Consider the following 23,602-nt stretch of genomic DNA (forward strand, 5'->3'; position numbering starts at 1 on the left):
GAATTAATTTTTAACACATCAAGTTCCACGTCGATGTTTTAGCAAAATAAACGCATTGAGTTAACACGCAAATAAAAAAATAAATAAACCAGTTAAGAGTTATTCGAATTTAACTAAACGAATTATCTCGTCCCTTCCCAAGTATGGTATTAAATGACTACACAATGCGTTGCAACCAAAATAAGCATTGCCTATCGATAATGAAACTATGGTCGCAAAACTAAAAAGTAATTAATGCAGTACATTTTACGGCTTTTATCATTCTTCTTATTGCCACCTGAATCCCTTGCTCACATTTTCACTAAATACTGAGAATAATAAATACTTAAAAAAGGAATGCTAAGCATTACAGCTAATAAAGCAATTAAGTACCTATTAAAATAATCATCGGTTGAGAGTACAAACGTTTATTAGGAAATTCATGAGTAATAAATAATGAGTAGGTTTTTTTTTTAGAGTCGGGATATCCCAGAGCAGGCGATTTATCATATGCAGATTTATAGGGCATTCCCTCGTTCACTTGATCATTAGTTGAGGAAATTTCCTCCCCTCAGTAAAAATTAGAGTTTCGGACAAAATACATTGCACAAATGCAACATCTACACCCACAGCAGAATTTTAACCTGCGATTAAGGGAACGCGAGCAGAAGCCGAATAATTGTTTCGCATCCATTTTGGTCATTGTTGCATCCAAAACGTCAAGGATATTGATGGGCCTCATTAAGCCCTGTATTTCCATCGAACATTTTACAATTCATTTGCGTGGCTTCTAAGTTTAATATTGATTGTAATGCAGAAAACAAATTAAATACATTTTATTAAACTTCGGATATATCAAATAAATTGATTCACCATGAGAGGTGTATTTCCTCTTTTATACCCCTATCTTCTCATTAAAACTATAACCCTCCGATTCTAATAGGAGTCCTACTAGGGAGGGGTACAACATTTTCTGGCACAAACGTATCAATGTAAAAAAAAAGGATTCATAAAGTCAAGGTGGGTTTTCTCAAACATTATATAACAGCCACAAAAGCGTATTAGAATTTCTTCATACAACTTAAATTATTGGCGGCATCACATTTCATCATTTACATATTTATGCTAATGGCTTGTCGGCAGAAAATACTGAGTAAGACACATCAAAACTTTGCAGCCTATATTTATCCCAACAAGATTAATCATGCCAGAGTAATGCATTCGAGCGAGGAAAAACTGGAGCGGGGATTCAAGATCAAATAAATTTCTAGGGGAATTATTGCCAAAGCATTTTCAGGCAATACAGGTAGATCATATTTCCCTACGAATCATTTATTTTAGGAGTATATTAAGCAGCAATAAAATATTATATACAACAAATCAAAAGCTTAATTTAATACTAAGAAAAAAATTAACGAAAATCGAAAAGGAAGAATCTTTCTCCACGCCGAGTTTATTGAAAATAAATTGCTAAAATTCCATTCTCAAGATCCTGTTTAGAGCTATTCCATCGACAACAATAATAGCAACAAAATGTGCAACGTGGATTAGTTTGGCGAATTGCCTTCGAATTAACTGGCAGGTGCTCAATTCGCCAAACTAAGCGATGGGTTAGTTTGGCGAATTGAGCACCCGCCAGTTAATTCGAAGGCATGCGTTTCGCGTTTCACCTTCACCGTGGATAATGTGTAAACTCTGATATTTCGATTCCCAGGATACAAGGGATCGGTTTACCATCCCTAAAAGTAAATTTATGAGTCGATAAAAATTCTAAATACAATATCAAGTGTTTTGAACTATGCATTCTCGATAAATGCAAAAATGGCCAACATTTGAACAAGAACTTAGTGGGAAACTGAATTGGGACACTGAGAAGGGACAGACCCCATGTACTACCCGGTTAATGCCTGAATTCCACGCGCCATAAGACACTATTAGTTATGGGTGAACTCTACACTCATCGTATAAAACCAAACTTACAGGTTAAAAACTCAGGCAAGAATTGGAACGATATTTTTCGGAAAGAGGGTCGGTACTCTATGTAAACTTCAAGGGCTTGTAAAAATGGTTTGCAACTTTGAAAAATGCGTCCTTGATGAGGATCCTGGTAGTGCACGAGGCACTTAAAGCGTCCATAAGACAAAACACTTCTTTTTTTCAACACAAATGACTAGAAACGTTCTAATTAGACGGCAAAGAATATCCATTATCAGCTCTCTTAGAAATAACTCTGATGCATCACAAGAACATTTTAGAGAATCACTATGAAAATTGAACATACACAAGTCGGATAGTCAATTTTCCTTCTTATACAGGAAGCCTACTGCATCCAGGAACAACTAGCCAGGCTGCTGACGACGACACAGGGTCTACCGCCGTCACCCCTACGCAGATACGCGACAATACGATCGCAGCTCCTGAACGTCCGCAGAACCCGGCGCAGCGGAGGAACACGATGAGGTAGATTGCCTTTTGTTCGACGACCTACTCCAATTACAAGGCTCGGCGCCCCCGGAAAACCCCACGATATTACAGGAAGACTCCTCTGACCTGGATGAGGACAACGCCTCGGACGACAGCGCAATAGATTCCCCCGCCGTCAGCTCGGAGTTCTTCCACGGAGCCGCCGTCGGAATTTGAAGACGATGATTATGTCTCAAATTTCTTTTCGCACATTTCCGCCTAACAGGCCAAGGTTGAAAAGCTGCTCCCGCGACCCGCATCGCCGGTGGAGGAACGAGTAGAACAGGTCCACCCGAACCCCATGACATCTACCGCAGAGCCGGAAATAGAACCATTCCCAACAGCTCATCCCTTTTCGTACCAGAATGCCTAGATGAACCCTCTTTAGCCCCTTTAACGTTTCTTCCAACGAAATTATCCCCAGAGATTCTAGCATGGAAGGATTTTTTATTACAAAAATATATATTATCAATGGCCAAACCCTACTGTGCATTCCCCCTTGTAACTTTTCCCAAGTCGACTGGAGGGACACGAATAATTCAGGATTTGTCCTCGTGGACTAAGTATTTTAATAAACCCTCAATCTTACTTAAAAATGCGACTTGGAAAACATTCCAACTGTTATGCAAAATAGATTTGACGGACGCATTCTGGCAAATTCCAATCCACAAGACAGCGTCATTTTTATGGAATATACATACAGGGGCAGTATTATTGCTGAAATAGATTGCCTATGGGGCACACACTGGCCCCCGCAGTCCTGCAACGATGGGCGCGGGCGGTGGTCCAAGAAATCTAATAACGCTTCCAGATCCAGATGACAGCATATCCAAATGACTGGCTATTACTCTTTCCTAACCAACAAAAAATATATATCCAGGAGATTGGGCGAGTCCTAGAATTGGACTTGGGATTTACCATTGATCATAGAAAGAGTAACTTAAACCCAGTGATCTCCCTGAAATATATTGGTGTATCAATAAGACTGAAATGACATTACGTCTCATCAAAAATTCTCTACTAAGAGTGAAATAAATAATTCAAGTGATCCCTAAAATAAGGCGTATCGACATCCCTAAGGCAATTGGATTTATATCATGGTGTATGTATATCCTTCGGTTACCATACTTTCTCATGAACGACCTAGCCAAAGGACAAACCAGATGGGCAAGGGATTTGTGGGCACCTGAAAGTTGGCATAGGCCACGACATTACAAGTTATATACTTTCACCACGGAGGTTTATTCGGATGTCACGCCATTTCAAGCGGCATGGGTCATCCCATGCCTGGACATAACCGAGACGTGGCCATTTCAAGAAGATAAGCCAATCTTCAAAGCACATGCGCTAGCGGTCCTCATGGGGGCCACATATGCAGTATACAGGCCTGTAAGTTTGGCCACCACATACGCATATCAATGTATACTGGGACAACCAATCTGTAATATATGCCCTTACCAAAGGCAAAGGTTTATTATTTCATATAATTGATGTTAAAACTTTGTATATCAGATTAATAAAGGAAAAGTCGCTATGACCAGGCGGTACATCACCAATGAGAATCCGGCCAACCATCCTTCTCGGACCGTCCTACCTCCCTATGCCATTTCGGCCTATGATTCGTCAGCGGCGAGGAGGACGGTTGGTCGTGCAAATGGATAGTGAGTGGAGGTATGCCCCAGATCTCCCATACATATGTATAAAACTATAAACAAAGTAATCAACCGGAAGGTCGGTTTGGTAGGTGATGGTAGAGTTCAGCCAGTTTAGCACTGGGTGAACTCTACCATCTCTAGCCCCCCTATATGTATGAAATCCACACATCATGATACGGGGACAGTTCCTTTCCCTACGCCGAGTATGATTTCCCTGGAAGATCTGGTACCCGAAAAATCACATAGCTTCGGTGGAGCTACAGGTGCCCAGAGAGGCTTGCCCGGGAATCGAACCCGGGTCCTTCGGTCAGTAGTCCAATTCTCTATCCCTGGACCCCCGCGAGCCATATAAATTCTATAGATATATGTATAAAAAATATATACATACATACACACACACACACACACACACACATATATATATATATATATATATATATATATATATATATATATATATATATATATATATTTTTTTTTTTTTCTAGTTCCTTGTTAAGGGGCAATATTTTGCATGAATCACGGAAACATTTAATGCTCCAGCATTGAAAGGGGCCAAGTTGGCACGAATGATAGTGTACTGGCTTCTCCCCTCTTTCCTGAGGGTCCGGGGTCGAATCCCTGCGGAGGCAGGATTGTCCAGGTCCCTATTTGCGGCGCCCAAAAACTAAGATAGGGAATTTTGCACACCATTCCGCTGAAATGAAATTCCAAAAATACCTTTCATTCTAAGACATTAAATGAGCTAATGGCACTCAATCATCCGTGAGAGCTCATGGTGATGGAAAAATGATGACTCTCTCGGATGTTCCGAAGTAATTCCGGCCCTGGTGATATTGGGGCCCCATTGCTGGTGTCCTTGTCAATGAATACATGCGATCAAGATTCCTCAGCGAACAGCGAAAATGACGAAGGGTGTCCATGAATATTGAAACCCGAATGATACAATCGAATCCCATGGCATAGGCGGTTGTATGAATGGCAACGTTTTGTAATAACTATATCGAAAGGAATTACTGGTGATTTCTAGCATTCAATTTTTTTAGAGTAGCACGTTTAAAAAACAATTTACTTCACCTTAATCAGAGTTGCCAAAGTACTGTGCACTTCAAACATTTTCACGGGAAGATAAAATTAGAAACGAACGAATGCTACCCTGATAAAAAACTAACCATAACGGAATTTCCCCAAAATAAATTCCAAACGGAGATATAATTACAATACATGCACATTATATGAGAGAAATAGCAATAACGAGTTAGAAATTCAATTACGTATCAACCTAAATACAGAAACCTCCAAGTAGGAAAACGATGACTCGTCACAATAATTTAACACTCACGGGAAAAACATACATAAAAATAAAAAAATTCGCTGACAATGAAGGAGATTAGGCACCCTTAAGCTTCAGAGATAAAAAAGAACATGGCGAAATTAAAGCTGTCGAAGTTCAGGTCGATTACCACATTTCTTTGGATTTGTCCCAACATGCTTCATTTCTACCCTCTTGAAAATACACTCTTTCCAAATAAATAATGGACTGTTTCAATCAATTTTATCCAACAACTTTTACTTTTATTACTTGCGAGTCCCAACTCTCGCATGTCGAGGCATACAGAGCTATAGGACGACAAAACCACAAACTGCTGTGTCCGCTAATGAAAATTAACCGAAGATAACACCTTCGAACAGGGAACGAAACCGCGATGAGATTACTGAGTAAGGTTAGGCACAATGAGTGGCCACGAACTAATTCCCCCGACAGACGAAATTGAGCTCGGGTGACCACTAACGAACGAACAAGGATCGTTAATGAACCGAGTCTCGTAAAATACAAGGGTAACCAAATAGCAAGTGTGAATACCTTACACATGGATATCCCTCGGAACACATACAAACTCGATTTTTGTGAGCCGAAAGATAACGGTGGGAAGATATAAAAGAGGAGGAGATTGAAGGGTATAGAGAGGAGAGATGGCAAAGGAGTCTGAAACAAAAAAAATATGAACGAATAAAACATCTGGTGAGTAGACTAGAGGGGTTTACGTTTGCGGGCTTGTTTTCATCTGCGTGCGCCATTGAGAGGGTGATTGAGGGAGGGAGAGGGAGAGGGTGAGAAGAGAGAATGGGGGCAGGTAGTGTGTGTGAGAGAGAGAGAGACAGATAAGAGACAGGGGAGATTCTCTAACCTTCTCAGCCTTTGGGAAAGCAGCGCCAGACGGCGCCTGTTCGTCTCCTCCGCGTCCCCGCTGGCGCCCCCATTCCTCGGATCGAAGAACGAAGAGGAATAGGAGGGGTGGCCGTGCCAGTTCGCGCCGGAGGACGACGCATCCCCCGACTGGTTGAGCAGGTGATGGGGTGCCTGGCGCAGGCTCTGCAGCAGAGTGAAAACCCGGTGCCACATCTGACGGGGATTCTGAGGCATGCCACACCAGGAGGAGAAATGAGGGGGAGGAGGTGCGAGAAGGGGGGAGGGGATGGATTTGTGCGCTAAGCGAAGATTGGGGGGGTGGGGTGGGAGCAGAAAATCCTCCAACCCCCTTCGGTGTCGGTCACACGCGCGTTACCGGGGAGGAGACCCGTTTATCCTCGAAGAGGGATGATAAGGTTCCTTCCAATGTCACCTCTTCTTCCCGGTTTTGTTTTGTTTGCTTTCCTTTCCGTCCTTTCCGCCCGCGTTCAAAACTCGCGGAGAAGCGGCCGTCCGTCGCGCGGAGAGGAGGCGGAGGAGCGAGGTCCGCCTTCTTCCCCCATGGTCCCCACTCCCCTTCGATTTATTAGATCGCCCCTCCTCTTGTCATCCCCCTCTACGTCTCCCTCGAGCTTCGCCGCCGGCTCCGGGCGGGGGAGGACGGAGCGAGGTTGGCGTGATCTCTTCCTCGCCCCGGCGGCGTGGAGGGAAAACAGCGGAAGAGATGGATTATGGAGAGCGGAGGATAAGGAGACGGAAGACTTCGAATCGATCCCACGGGAGGGGGGGGGGAAGAGAGGAAAGTCCACGGGGATGAGGGGAAACGGGACACTCTCCGGGAATCGGCGCGGCGCTGCGAAGCAAAGCGGGAGGAAGAGCACACCTCTCCCGCGCGAGCGGTTGAGACGAACGGGGGATCGTGTCCAAAAGTCCGGCACACGAATAAAAAAAAACAATCAAAAGGCCTCAGCCATTATTCAGCGGAGATGGGTCGGTGGAGAGAGGATGAGGAGGGTTTGCGGTGGAATGGGGGCGGGCGGGAGGAAGGCAGGCGGAGGCGGGAGAGGAGAGGAAGTAATTGAAACAAAGGCACCAAAGACCGGCGAATTTATATATATTTTTTTTAACAGAGCCCCTTTTCCAATCTCCTTATTTTTTGCCTCCCTTATCCTTCCTCCCCCGGCGCACGAGACGACGGGCACTTTCTCTTCAGCACGAAAGTGACGGGAGGAGGCGGAGAGGGGGGGGAGTTGGAAGGAAGAGAGGAGTAGAGAGGACAAACCTCTAGGGAGCACACACAAACACACTTGTTCACACAGGCGAAATTCCGCTAAAGCTGTGACTACGGCGCGGAACACTTCGGGTTGGGGAGAGGAAAAAAAAGAACACGTCTCCGAGGCTATTTGGGACACGGCCCCGGAGGAGTGCGCGTCTCGATGAAAAAATATACTGCTACTTTTTCTTTCCTCCCCTCTCGCCGTCTCTCAGGAACTCACGAGCGGACGAGAAGCGGGACAGTTCCCAACCGCGTCGCCGCCGCGATGGTCTGTGCCGGTGTCCTCGGGTTTTCGCGTTCGTTTGGCGAACGTAAAGCGGTAAGAAGGGATAGCGGTGAGAGAAAGAGGGATGGGCGTTCAACGTTTTTCCCGTCGAGGAAGCGATAAAAATATCACCGTCGTAAAGTCCCGCGGGACTAATTTCCTTTGGAACGACAAAGTGATTCAGTCAAGCCACTTCCCGACCGTTATCTTCCACAGCAATACTCGGGACGAGCCAATAAAATTCTCAAGTATTACGCACACACTTACACACACAAACACACGAAAGAGCACGCACGCGAATAGGATTGTGACAGATTAGGCCCTTCCATTTAATTCTCACTCTCTAGCTCGGGAGCAACTGAACCGTGGGAATGAACGTGCTGATTGAGTGAAAATGTAATGAGAGAGATTCCATAGGCTTCGAAGGCTGAATAAACACAAGGACCCCCCAAAGACCTTTTCGTCAAAGGAAGGTCATCATCGTTCGGTGAACTCGTCCGGATGGAAGACGGCAAGTCGCCGTCATTCGGAAGTCCGAGACGCAATGAATCGTGGGACTAAGTGAGAAGGATCCAGCGGAAGACGTGGCGCAGATCTACGTGACACTTCGGCTGCTTCGTTCACAAAACACACTTAGAAGAGTCTAGAAAACATTATCATACCATCCGCCCGCTTTTTAGTGGCTGGGGAAGAGGAAGGACGTGGAGCGTGCTGGCTGCTTTTGTTTTGGGTTAGTTCCACGGGGGTTAGAGGGTGGAGGCGTCTGTTTAACACCAATTATCTCCAGTGGTGGAGTGGTGCCGGATTCGCAGAAACGGGCGACGGCTTCGGCCTAAAAGGGTCCGGTTTTTCTCGCACGTTTCCTCGCGAGTCGTAAACAGCGAGGGAGGGGAAAATAATCTACGTCGCGCACTCGAAGAATTCACGATCACTTCCGTAATAGCCGCCCAAACTTTCTCTCGCACTCTCCCGTTTGCAGTGCCTTAAGAGGAGCATCACCGACGATATCTTTCCGCAGCGACCGAAACAGCACTCGCCCGAGAATTACGACACCGAATTAAATCCTTCACGTGTCCACGACTCTCAAAGATCTTCATCTGTATTTTTTAATCCTCTTTTCACGACTCACTTGGCTGTGGATTGGGGGAAAAATCCATCCACTGATATAAATCCGATCTGCTGTCACGATGCGAAGTCTACCCGCATCCGAAATTCACAAAATGACGAGCCATAGTAGTACGTCATGTAGTGCACTCAATAGAATACTCTTTGAGCTCTCCATTTTTTTAATTCGTCTCACTCGTGATTAGCACTCGGCGATTCACAGCCACCTTTATGCCAAAGGTTATACAGAATCTTTAACTCACCGCATTGGAAGGAATGATTCACGTTTTTAAAGCCTACGGGTCTCTTCCAACCAACTTTATCTCTTCGGTGAGATAAGCTCTCTTTCTATTTAGAACACCTGCATTTTCCACCACAGGTTTACAGATGAAGTAGGGGAGCGAATGGAAATTCACGCAGTCCCTCCCCTCTCCCGCGCTCAGATCACACTCGGAAGGTTAGCACGCCCCTTATCTCCTGGACACACTTTTAAACAACCCCGACGCGGAAACATGTTCCCAAAACTTTCACCATAAAAAACTGTTTTATGTTTCCCGGAGGAAATATTTTCCCCGATGGCGCCAAACGGCCGAGCACTCGCGCATCATTCGATCATCAATCTGCAGACGGGCGTTTTCCTCCCGAAACGCCTCACGGGTCGAACTTGGAAGCCACGCGATGTGCCCGTCACCTTCGGAAGGATCCCCCGCATTACTTGAGCGCGCGATCTCTTTTCCCGCGTCCGTCCGCGGCGACTGCGAATGACGAACGCGTCGGAACGGAAGGAAGACGACTGGAGGAGTGTGGTCCGCCTTCTCCACTCGCGACCGGCGGCGTAAAAAGCGATCTTCCCCCGTCCTCACGCACTTCTCACAGTCGTCCTTCGTCCTCGGACTTTAACGACCCCGTCCCGACACTCCTCGTTCTCTTTTCCATCCGAGGCGGAGAGACGTCGAGAGGGAAAGAAAGCACGAAGCGGAGAGAGGGGGGCAGAGAGAAAGAGAGAGAAGTGAGCGAGGAAAGAGCGGGAGAGCGAAACCCGGTCCGTCGTGAGCGCAAGGTTTTCCCCTACCGTTCCGCGATGTTTTCTCGTGCCCCCCACCTCTCCCCCTCGCCACACAAACACACAAACACCTCGTCTCTCAATTCTCCTCCGCCTTAAATCAGCGCCTCTCCGTCCTTCCCTACCGCCGTCCTCCCCAACCCGCACCTTCCCCTTCAGAGCACGATGACACTTGCACGAAACTTCTTCCTCCCAAAGTTGCGTCGACGCCGGTCCGCCCGGCACTCGCTCCGCTGCTTCCTTTAAGGCGCGGGGAGTCGCAGAGGAGGTCACCGTCGGAGACGGGGATGGAGAGAAAGAGAGGAGAAGTATCTTAGAATACGACGAATGGGTGGAGGGACTCCAGAGAGAAATAGTGACTAAAAAATTGGAATGGAGTGTGGCGGAAGTGCTTGGGGAAGTAAAAGCGGAGTGGTGAGAGAGGAGATATGTTCGGGCAGTAAGGGACCCGAAGAGAGACAGAGATGGGTGGAGATTGAGATTTTTAAGGATCACAACACGATCTTAGAAGGCAAACGGAAGGCGATAGACAGCTGAGGTCGGTGGTACCATCAAGGATAATGAGGTGGGCAGAGAGGATTTTAAGAAGCGTATGAATAATAGTGGAGAGAAGAAACCCGGTTAGCCCGCTCGCAGCCAAACGAGACAAGGGTTCGACAACCGTTCGAAAATCACGCCCACCGAACGGAGTGATGCGCTTGAATAAACCACCGTGCAAGCGGGATTCGGAGGGCGGATGAAAATTTCATCATCTCCGGGATATGAACGCAGGCCGTCACCGGGCACCAAACCGATCCTCTCGCAGCCCACAAGGGGTTCTCAATTCTCCCGTTCGAAGAGTTCTCCGTGTGCCTCTCTCGGGGAAGGACGCGGGCATTCATTCGTTCGCAAGCGATTGCACATTCAGCGGGGAAAGGATTTCGAGCGAGCGAGCAGAGCTGGGAGCGGAGGAATGAAGCGAAGAAGAGCATGGGATGGGGGAAGAGTCCTGTAGGGGCGGGAAGGGGACGATGGGTTATCGCGGGCAGAGCGGAATGGGCGACGCGCGCGAAGTGTTGACGACACGTTCTTATGGGACACGGATCGGCGGTTTTCTCAAACGTTTTCACGCGAGCCGAAACCTCGAAAGACGGTGTTGCACGCGTAGTTTTATTTTTTTAACCACCGCGGAACACTTAAAAAGAACGACACGCAGACGTCGATTACAAGGGGATTTGATTCTCCCGGGCTTGAGAATTTCCGATCCCTTGAGTTCCCGGGGCTGTTAATTCAAAGTGCAACAACCTGCACTGAAATTTCTCAAGTGTCCAGGTGAACGAGATGCCACCTTTATAAAGCCAAGCAGTGATAAGAAGTGCATAGAAGCATTTCGTCGGCAACCAACTACAACATTGGAAGTCCAAAATGAATTATGGAGAGACCTCCAGATTCAAAGCCCAGCAGTATCACATTAACTTTTCGGAGCACCTCACATTGGGTGATTAACCTACAATATCTATACGGCAACGTGCAAAATGTTTATTGTATGATATCCCGCAAAATTTGCGACAGTCAAATGAAATTTTTTTGGTGTAAAATTATTTTCAAAGAGAAAATAAGTGCACTCTTAACTTTCATTAATAAATAAATCCTATGAATTCATGCACTCGGGGTCCTTAGGGACAACCATGCACCAAATTCTACCATACTGCTAGTTAAATTACATACGTAGTACATTAAATACGAATGGAAAGAGGACATAGGACGGGATTATTCATATTTTGATGTTCATGTTTCATGAAATTATTTAATTGGATTTCCTTAGAGTACGCTTGTGTTCAACGTTGAATTATTCGTATAATGGTGTGATTGATAATTGTAATAAAATGATATTCATAAAAATCCTTGGGTTTAATTAGCATATGCCGATGGATTCTCATTGTATAATTCATGACGAAAAATGTTTCCTTATGAGACTCGAGGCTTACTCCTTCATTTCTTATTTCATGGGTGAGGAAGGAGACTGAATCAAATACCGAACATTGTTTGCTTCCTTGAGCGGATCAGGGGGATCGAGATGGTGCGGGGGCTAACGTACTGGCTTCCCACCATGAGGGCGCGGGTTCAAATCCCGGCGGTGTTGAATATTTTTCAGAGGTATCTCGATCCCTACTTGAGGTGCTTTGTGGAGGGCACTTTGAGTGAGTACGCCGTCCGTCGGATGGGACGTTAAACTGCGGACCCCTTGGCGCCTTTCGTAAAGAGTAGGCTAATGCCGACGCCGGGTTTCTCTCCACCCTTCATCCTTTCCTATCCATCCCCTATGGCGCAAATGACCTTAGCTGTCGGTCGCCTCCCCTCAAAAACTACTACTTGAGCGGATCAGCCCCTTTGAGAAGTACCTAGCAGAAAACATACTATACGTGTAACATCTTGATTATCTAGGAATAAAAATCTGAAAATTAATGGGATAGAATGGACCCCCGCCACACGCCCTTGCGGGGCATTATGTTGATGTAGATGATACAGATAAATACATGCATTATATATATATATATATATATATATATATATATATATGTATATGTATATATATATATACGTATACATGCGGGTCGCGGTAGTCCAGGGGGTACAGCGTTAGACTACTGACCGGAAGGTCCCGGGTTCAATTCCCGGGCAAGGCACCACCACCTTGGGTGGAGTGCCTTTCCACCGGGAAAGGCATCTATGGAATTCAGGAAAAGCTATGTGATTTTTCGGGTACCAGATCTTACTTGGAAACCTTAACCGGCACAGGGAAAGGAACTGGCCCCCCTACCCTGATGTGTAAATTTCACACGTCGTCGGACTTAGTACTGGGTAAACTCTACCGACAACTACCAAACGGGTTGATTACTGTTTTTATGGTTATATATATATATATATATATATATATATATATATATATATATATATATATACTTACACAGGATAAGGAATTCGAATAAAATTAATTTCCATACCTTGAATCATAATATTCCGAGTAATTTATAAACTTGTAATTTTATATTAAGCTACCATGCTTACGTATCATGAATTATTAGATCATAGCGCAAAGTGAGGTGCCACTCACCTGAAACCTTAAAACCTCATAGCCATGCCATATTTACGAGTAACGCCAATCATCTCGCTTGCTCACTACCACAAACTAAATAAATCTATCCTTAATCTACGGGAATAACAGAGATTATTTAATTTTAATGGAACGATATAATGACACGTCTACGCCATTAATTAGATATTGGGCAAAATCCAGTCAATAATTACTGTACATATTTTTGGATTGGCAAAATAAGACCAAACTCCACAGTCCCTAATGGCATATTAACGAGCAGTGGAATTTTTCACTACCTCACCAAACTCATTCCATGAACACATGGAGGTCGAGTCAAATTCAGGAACCATGTTTCATATTCAAAACATTTCACCAGAAAACTGATTTACCCGTGTGATTAATAATGAATTCTTTCTCTTCCATGAATTATTTCTTTCCAACTAAGTTTCCACAGGAAGTAATATCCTATGAAAAATAATAACATTGTTTAACAAATTTCCACTCCAATACCAATTATAATTACAGATCATGCTTCCATAAAAAGAAATGACCCTTAATATATCAACACTTAACTCGACGAAAAAACAGAAAATATTTTCTTTATGAAATTGTACCAACGAGGTCATTGGGAAAAAGCAGCAGAATTGAAAATTTCAACACATCGACAAGTCAAACTTTGATCTCTAACAAAATCTCACATCATAAGAATCCCACGTAAATACAAATTATTACCTTAAGGTCTTCAAGTTCATTAAGTGTCAACCAGATAATTCCACTCGTAACACAGAACGTAAATAATAGAAAACTGGTTTGTCCCAAAAGTAAGAAACCAGTATCAAGGCTACCGCTTTAAATCACGGGAGTTGAATTTCAGTAAAAACAAGCAGTGTTTCCAATATCATCAAAATATTGTGCACACACAGCATAAAGCTTCGGTAATTTATATTCCTCCGGGCTATATAAGTGAGTGAATCATCCGATAATGCCGCATACTAGTCACGGACCACGTTTTCCTGAACGCGCTGAAGGTATCAATTACCGCCAACTCACTCTTGCCCGACATCTTTCTTCTTCGATTGGTGGACAGTGGGAAAACGTTAAATGGAAAATAAAAGATGAAGTGGGAGATGCGGCACTTTCTCAGTCGTCGATCTTACGATGGGCCATCAGCCAAACAAGTCATCCAATCCAATACATCCAATCACGGGGCAGGCCTTTCTGCTCAGGAAATCGAAATACACATAGACGGCCAATGGCGGGCACTTTATAAAAATCACCCAATCATTTAGGCAATAGACGCGGCTGCGTACATGCAGAAAATGGTGATACTTTTAGCCATTATACAATACTTTTAATAATATAATAAACCACGATTTTCAAAATAAGCAGCTTTTTCATGTGGCTTCTCCTGGTTAGCAATCGTAATATAATGGGTTAGTGATCCTCAACGAAGCACATTTTTGAAAATAGCATTTGCATATTTCAATATAACGTTTAAACGAAGATCGCATCAGTGAATTTGTATAAACTGCAGTATACTTTTTCCCCTAGGAAAAATATCTCGAAAAATAGTAACTAGAGCAGAGTCGCCAGCACATATAAAAAGCAAGGTGTCCCTAAATGTGAGTACCCATTCAATTTGAGCTTGCTCAGAAGAATCATCAATTCAAATTGAAAGTCAACTTCACGAATAGTTGAAGGCGAACCAAATAAAGAGTTACTTCCACGAGTATGATTGGAATGAGGCATTGAAAATATAACCACATCAACAAGTCTTCTCCTGCGAATGATATCAATAATATAGACGAACTGTATGTCATAAAATCAATCAAAATGTTTGACTAAAACAAAAAAAGAAAGCGTGCCAAATTTTAAAACTAGCGCCACAACATTCTCCCCGTTCATTTAAAAAAAGGCGTGTCTTCATGTTAAACGTCAACAAAAACTGATAAAATGGAATTTAACTCTCTGATTATTTGTTTCCTTCTATATCCCCTCACGAGATACTCCTTGATGAAAGTAAAAAGATCAAATGCACCAGTCAATCGTTTACGCGATGAACACTTTTATATTCCTCCCAAGGACTTCCAAAATCTATCTAGAATTAAAAATATCCAATATCGCAATCCTTAGAAATCTCCACGCGTAAAAATTCAAATTTCATCCGATCAAAGGTGAGTATAACAGAATTATTACTCCGATTGTCACATATATTTATACATACATAAAAAATAACCATGAGCCTTAGGTTCAGGTTCATTCCGTTGGCATTCCCTTTCCAAGATATCCAAGTTATTTTCCCACCAAACTTCAGTAGACGTCATGCTTATGATACCTCCAAGTGCCGTGCACCACATACGTAGCTTAGGAGTTAGTATTTTTTAAAGTATGGTTCACATAAAATCTAGGAAAGATTTTCTCCCCATCGTAGGAAGATCAGTAGGTATTTTCAGTTAATTTTTTAACAACCATCCCCCCTATCGGTTTTCAGGAATTCAAATATCCCTAGTATTTCAAAAAAATCCCAACAGAAGGCATGCGGGAAAACTGCATTTGTATTTTCACTACCAAATACTCCTAACTGTGACGAAACCACCTCCGATTAGAGAAGGATACAAATTTTTGAACAAAGTCTTGATCTACGAGCTTCGTATGGTATCTAATAGCTTTGAGTTAACAGAAAGTGTTATTATAGGAGAGTCTGGATTGAAAGCCACATGAAATGCAAATAATACCTCCATGACTAAAAGAACTGTTAGGTAAGTACAAAACATTCAAGCTGACATGGAAACATAATATTAATCACACACTATATTGGCAGGCGAGATCACGACGAGAAGTGAAATAGACTGCCGAGCCAACCAATGTATAAGAAATCCTTTTCCCCTCGCAGAATTCGTGACCACAAAAGCAGGAAACATCATGCGGAACAATTCGCCCTTCCCTACAATAATATGGTACAAAATACTAAAATTCATAAATTAGTCTAATTACTAAGAGTTCGTGACCTAATACCCCCTGCCACACACCCTTTTGCGTCCTGAACAGAGGGATGTAGATGTAGATCAATGAGTCCGGTACTATTTACTTAGGACGGAAGTTTTAACTTTTCACCTACAGAGTATTTGGCTAAACATAAGACGCAATCGTAAGTTGAACAATAGTAAAAGTACAAAACGCCTTGGATGCATGCACAGGCTTCATACGATCGCTCTCTCAACAGATGAATCACCGCGGAGACGAGACCTTCATACTGTCAATGGATATTTCATGGGTGGAGTTATCTCTCCGGCCACCAGAGCGTGACAAGTGACAGGCGACAGCTAATACGTTCATTGTTGAGGAATTAGAACACAAAGCTGGCAGGGGCGATTCGCATCAATGCATGTGGACATTCAACGATGTTGGAAACTTATTACGGCAGCGAGAGTCAGTTCCGCTTATAGTGCCGACCAACAGTTGCGCATCGCTGAGTGAGAGCAATACACGAATATGAGTTCTGATTGGTATATCCCTTTCAATAGCATTACACAATCAAGATATTATCGAACGTGCATTCAAGTTTCTAGAAGGGGGTATTCTCGAACGTAATTTGGTGAAATATTTGAGGGTGAAAGGGAATTTAGACTGCTGTGATAAGATTTATCTTTGGCACCTTCCCTCGTCTCTTCTCCAATTCCGACGCAGCCACAATAAATTAAGTTGCCACGATGGAGTAAATTGCCTCGCGCCTTACAAAAACAACCGAAGGTACAAATAACACGGAGAAGATCTTTTTAACCTCAAAAACGCGAGACACAAATTCCATACACATGTTAAATAATACTAACAAGTGCAAATTTATACATCTTCGGCTACGAACAATACTGAAAATAGTGAATGGATATGATTCGGAGATAGAACATACGATCCTCGATTAAGATATCCAGATTTGAAAACTCGTCAGAATGAAATACTGTTAAGAGCACCTCTTCTCAGATTGGATGATTAACATAAAGTCCTACGTGCTCCTACGCAAATTGTTTCATGTATAATTTTCAGCGAGATTTATGGCCGTGAATCCTTGAATGACTTGAACTAGTATTCTATCCAACCAGAGAATAAATACTTTCGACACGATATGATTAAATCATTCCTCTGAAATCACGGGTGCGATATCCTCTGGAGCAACCATACACACGTTTCTACCTTACTGCTAAGTACCTGTAAACCATTACTGAAGCGTGCCTCGGAGACGGCATGCTCGTGAAATGACTCTTGGCACGCTTAGCTTCGACCGCGTGTTTCTTTCGATGTCCTTCCGCACGCATTGGGCTAGGTCAGGACGTTTCAACTTCTCTTGATAGGGAAATGAAGGACAAGGATAACTCGACAAAAACCTGCACGCAGACACAAACGCACTTAATATATGGTCTGCCGAGAGTTCTGGACTTGAATATTTCTAAGTCCCAAAGCTGTGAGCTTATTCAAGTTTTTCGCTCTAAAATTAAAATTTTTTTCCGAATAAATATTCCGTTACGGCAACTCGGAGTGAAAAATTCAGATTCCCCTCGAATGTCACCATGTTAACGGAACGAGGACCGGTCGGTACATTCACGCAGTAACATTCATACACAAAGTGAGCCGCAATCAAATCAATTATACCAATCAACCATTTCTCATTATGTAAACATTTTTTCGCAACTATAATTCGGAAACTAACGCACCAATTCCATAGTCAACTGGCATCTTATTGCATAAAATATCAGCATTTCAATGTATTTTTAGAACATAACATGCATTGAAAATAATAATTACAATATGGTTGCGAGGAGTAACAGAATGGCAATACTGAACTGAATAAAAAGAGGTAGAGATTACGCGGCACATTAAGGTTTATTTTAGTGTGGGGTGTTGGGTTTTGTCTTTTTAAGCGAAGATTATAAAAGTATTGATGTCCAGTCCTCGACCATCCAAAAGCTACCTTAAACGGTCGACTATTTAAAAATATATTTTTTTACAGCATTCAGACAGTCTTCTGGGGGCAAAGGTGACGCTTCCAGGCCCCGAAACGGTTAGTAGTTTCACTTTTATTTTCCCTCTCCATATTCATACCAACTATTTTTTTAAGTATGCCTCTAAGCATGTATATATATATAAATAATTTTGTAATGAAAACATTTCCAACAAATAAATTTTAAAAAATCCTTCAAAGGATTACCGCAAACTTTCTAAGGATGAAGTCTTATTTAATATTTAATTTCTCCTACTTTTTCCGGACTATCCATATTCCCCGGACCCAGGTGTACATTACCACCCTGTACATTACGCGCACAAACGCCCTTCTACGGTGAAAAGACGAGGGTGCACTTGGTCGAGGAGAGTGCACTCGAGGAAAGGAGAGGGACGCGGAAGGACGGGCGGTAATTAGCGGTGACTCAAAAAAGTCGCACGGCGCAGAGCACAGTGAGCGACGGGCGCCGTTCCTCGCCGTACGTGCGCGAGCGGGTGCACAAAGGGAAGAAACGAGAGGGCGGTGTAGGGGAGAAGAGGTGGGAGTGAAAAGTGGGCGGGGATTGAGGGCGGAGTTGAGGAAGGGGGCGAGACGAGGGGCGACATGTAATCACGCAACCGGAGGAGGGGGGAAGGAACGGGGATGCGGTCACCTTAGCAACGCCACACCACGCGCGCCCACTCCCGGAGGGGCAAAAGAAATGAACGCGGCGGCGTGACTTTTTTTCCTTTAGTTATGGCAAGGAGTCACTTATTGACCTTGAATCACGGGACTGCAAAAGAAAAGAAGTCTCGCGGAATAACCCCACGTAGGGATGACGAATTAATTATCCTTCCCTTTTTTTCACTCCGAATGCTAGAGGTTTACCCTACGTCTTGACTGCCTTCAACAGAATCCTAATTTTGTTTTCCACGTGGTATTGCGGTTTATTTGTTTGGCTGGAGATTTGCGTTGTGGTTGCATGGCATGCGACTTTTTTTACATCGCACCTCGCCGAAACAGTTATTATTTACTCGCAGCTGCTATTTCCGAAGTCGCACAGTTACATACAGGGTCGAAACTTTATACCTTTCATAATTCAATTAGACATATCCATTCAACGTTATTCTTAAATGCATTTACCGGTATGCGATGGTAAGTCAATAAATAACCCGCAAAACTGTATAGAGGCAATAAATAAAAATCAAAGAGACTTCCTGAAATTTATTTTATTTTTCTACCCATTAAACGCGTAAATTCGGACACATCCCATCTCTTTACAAGTTCTTGATAGCCGGCAGCAAATACTATAAGTCATTTGTTTGCTGTCGCTGCCAGCGAGTCACCTCTTGGACTACGGCATCATTTTCAAAACGTTGGCCAACCAAATGATTTTTCAGGGGCCCGAACGAATGAAAATCACTGGGGACTTAGTCGGGACTGTGCGGTGTGTTTTCCAAGCATTCTCAATGAAATGTTCGTAACAGCTCTTGCGTTTGTCTTGCTGACGTTTGTAACGTATTTGTTGACTTAACCCGCGTAATTAGCGCGTGAGGCGTATTGTAGTCAAGACACAGGTTCGCAAGGCATAAGGTTCCTTTCAATTTTCAGCGAAGCAGCGGTACGCATATACCTAAATAGTTGCACACAATTCCCACCCACGATGAGATTACACATCCAGGTACTTGAATGTGACCGAGGTAGAAATTCGGATGCCTGGCAACACATTATTTTACGCATGTCTTTTGAAAAGAGTAAATCTAAGAATGAGCAAAGTATATATTCTAGCTATCTGCCATGGATACGAACTTGCTGATACGATCCATTTTAAAACCCACTTAACAGAAAGAAAGCTTAAAAGACACGAGAAGCAAGGAGTAGATCTAAATATTCCACGTAAAACAATTTGTTCAGAGTACAGTTACTTCTATGAGTGGAAAAATATTTTCCAAGGATTTATTACATTATTATTCTTAAATGAAGTTTAATATTCACAAAACTCGTGTTTATTATTAAAAATTTAACCGAGCGCCCATGAACATTTATTTGTATTAATCGCGTCAAACGCAACTTTATGGGACTGCTTCGTGTTGCATGACATGAATAAACAGCGGGATATACCACGGCAGTAATTTAGCGGAGTAGTCCACATCGGAGCCATCCATTAAAATATATATCAATTTCAAAGAGTAAAAATCACTCGCCTCGCCTCGAAATTCACAGAGTAAGAGTAGCCTTGGTAGCCAAATTGGCAGAAGCACTCAGGCGGACATCAAAGGGTTCGAATCTCGGTCAAGGCAATGATTTTAACACTTTTAAATTGATACTTTTTTTTAAAAAACTTGTAATGACTGGTACAACCCCCAAGTTTCTTATTCTGGTTACGTAATTGGTGTCATAATTAGCGAGGCGTCTCACACTGACTTTAAACCAAACGGAAAGACTGTAGATAAATTGAAGAATCTCACCGGTATGTATTAAAAATTACACTCGCGTTGGGTGAGAAAGAGCGTGCAAGAGACAAGAGAGTCGTAAAAAGATCCTTTTTGATTAAAAAATATTATTACAGGTAATCTACTGAGCAGAGCTAAGTTTTGGGTGGCATCCTCAAACTATTTTTCCAACTTTACGCCTTATTGAAAACGTAGGAATTTCTACAAAGAACCTTTTCCTCTACGCTTTTCTTCGGCTCCTCATTAATCCACCTTTTCATTCCACTCAAAAGGCTTCCATTTCTCCTTTCAATACCCTGATTACGAATTATCCTCTCCAAAATTTCAATCTTTAACATCCCATATCATCTTTCAATATTTCCTCCAGCCAACATCTCCCACTTCGAATCTCTAAACAATAAGACCAAGTCCTACGTTAAAACAAAGGCTTCTGGAACGCGGCACCACTGTACAAGTTCATCCTGACTAATATTCCCTTTACGTCTGCGCAAACACTGCGACGGTAGAGTGTACAAAACAAGTGTAAACAATAATTCACTTCGTGGATTCAAACGAACAAGTGTAGAGACGCAGAAAAAGAGGTATCGCGGGAGGGAAAGAAATTTTGACCGCTGAAGAGGAAAGAGATTCCCTTCACAAACCGTTCGAAAATCGAAAAATTAATAATTTCGTGAGATAGAATCGAATCGTTCCATTAAAAAGGGTCGAATCTGCTGAGGCAGCTGAAGACGAAGGGATCTCTGGTGGAAGAAAAGGGCCTGAGCAAACGAGGGGAAAGGACTATGATCATTGAGATTACAATGATGAAATGAAAAATAAATGGACGGTGATATACTCGGGTTGGGTGAGAAAGAGCGTGTGAGAGACAGAGAGTCGTAAAAAGATGGTAGCGAGGGCGAGAGGCGTCACGGAACCTTTTAAAGGGGAACATCACCGTTGGCTTTAAAGTTGTTCTCGTTGACGGGCACGAGAGGCTTTTAACGTAATAGCACAGGTACGCCTTAAAAGATCAGTTGTTTCAAGCTTCCACGGGGATAACTCAAGCATTACGAGCGAAGGAGAATCGATAATCACGATGTTTAACAGTTCACGGGAGAACAGCGTTCAAACTTAAAAACTACGACTTTAAAAACCACTATATCACGCCGGATCAGTAAGTACGAGTTACTCCTACAACACTGCAACAGAAATCTACGTTTTTTTACGAAATCTACGTCTTTAAACGTGAAGATTCAGTATCGACGTCTTTTCGTGACAATTTAAAGCATTAACATGCACGTGTAAATCTTTTGACAAAAATTTTGAGCATTCATTTCATAAGTTTGGTCGAGTACATTTTTTCTCTTGACATGGAACACTTCTGACTCATGACATTCGTTGAGAACAATTATATGTTCAAGCGAACAACTATTAACTACCGCGTAGACATTCGAGCAGTTAAAAAAATCTAAATAAAGTATTGTTTCATCTCAATATTAAAGACTAAACATTCCCTTAAAAATATTCGATCGCGACTACACGAGTAAATGTGTCACCTTAGAGAAATGTAATACTGATGAGTGATGAAGTACATGTAACACTCATTAATGCCCATTTCTTAAACAGATATGCCCTGTATATATAATATAGCTTTTAGCACCGAGGTTCTCATTAATTTTGTAACGTTCTCCAAATTTTATGCTGGACTAGTTTTCATGCGTAACATTTTGAAACTCTGCTATTTCGACTTTTTTTCCACAAATTAATTGATATCGTTTTAACCAAGGCGGACAGGAGCTGTTATACGAGGGTCATCCGGAAAGTAGTACCCGTTCGTGAAATAAAGACACAAAAGTAAATATTAACAAACATAAAAAATTTTATTTGAAAGAGGATACTTTAAACTACTTCTCAACATAATCTCCAAGCAAATTAAGGCATTTGTCATAACGTGTGACAAGTTTCTGTATTCCTGCTGCATAGTCCTTCGCCGCCAGCTCATTGAGATACGCGAGGGACCCATCTTGCACAAATTTTTGCATAATGCAGATGGTGTTTAACAATTTCATGAACAATTGTTCGAGAAACATTGGGAAAATGCTCACAGATGTCATCAATTGTGACGCGCCGATCGTTCCTCACGAATTCGTCAACTGAGCTCACCAGTTGGTCTGTAATGACAGACGGTCTCTCCGAACGCTCATCGTCGTGTGTGTTCCCCCTCCCCATGTTGAAGTTGCGACACCACCGCCGAACAGACGACTCGTCCATTACATTGTCTCCATACACCTCCTTTAATTGGCGATGAATATCACATGGGCGAACGTTTCTTGCATTGAGGAATTTAATCACTGCCCTCACTTCACAACTGGCGGCGTTCTCAATTTTTTTAAACATTGTAAACAATCACAGAAACAACACAGGCAATGCTAGCGTCACGCAACTTGGCTCAGAGAAGGCAGACAAGCCACTGAAGCTATCTGACCTCGTCCAGCGGCTACTCGCGTCGTCAGCACTTCATGCGGCACGAACGGGTACTACTTTCCGGATGACCCTCGTACTAACGCCAATACAACTCTAATATGATTACTTAATCAGTTTTCCGAGAGAACGACATGCATTACTACACCATTAATCCATGCTTTTTTCGGCGGTAGTCCCCCACTGCCATAAAGAGCTGGTATAATATGTACCTTACATTATCTACGTCATTTTCTAGCAAAACGAGCAAAGTACTTGGCCATGTTTTGACCAAAGAATTTGTTTCATCACCAAAATATGATAGAGTGCATTTGTGATTCCACACAGAGGAAATATTATCAATGTTACATGAACACCATATCCCGATACAAACATCTTACACTGAATGTTTTCCTCAGCGCAATCGTATCAGTCACGACTGCCACGCCATCTGAAATGGCTACAAGCTTGATTCGTCTACGGTCATAGGTATATCGGAAGCATAAAGGCCCCATTGGCTTTTCTTGAGTGTGAAAAATGTTACCTTTTCTTAGATATTTTCTCGGAAGTGATAAGGGTGCTCGTTATGTCACCTAATGCTGGGTTATATATAGCGAAGAGATAAAGTAGTAGTTTTGAGGGGAGGCGACCGACAGCTAAGGTCAT

At 43.0% G+C, this 23,602-nt stretch overlaps 1 protein-coding gene across 3 annotated transcripts in view; it reads right to left on the reverse strand.

Annotated features, from left to right (window-relative positions):
* Positions 1-6,585, reverse strand: part of LOC139696676 (tyrosine-protein phosphatase non-receptor type 11-like) — a 1,102,100-nt gene extending 1,095,515 nt beyond the window's left edge. The window contains exon 1 of one of the 3 annotated variants that reach the window (XM_071595498.1): positions 6,287-6,579. In XM_071595498.1, coding sequence (XP_071451599.1) covers positions 6,287-6,522 — 236 coding nt within the window. In that variant the 5' untranslated portion in view covers positions 6,523-6,579. Of the gene's footprint in view, positions 1-6,286 lie in introns of all 3 variants that reach the window. The other 2 variants (XM_071595503.1, XM_071595500.1) reach the window with 2 other exon arrangements.
* Between the last annotated feature and the right edge of the window lie 17,017 nt (positions 6,586-23,602).

The sequence above is a fragment of the Hetaerina americana genome, unplaced genomic scaffold (genome assembly GCF_022747635.1).
Source record: "Hetaerina americana unplaced genomic scaffold, ioHetAmer1.1.p SCAF_7, whole genome shotgun sequence".
Classification (NCBI taxonomy): Eukaryota; Metazoa; Arthropoda; class Insecta; order Odonata; family Calopterygidae; genus Hetaerina; species Hetaerina americana.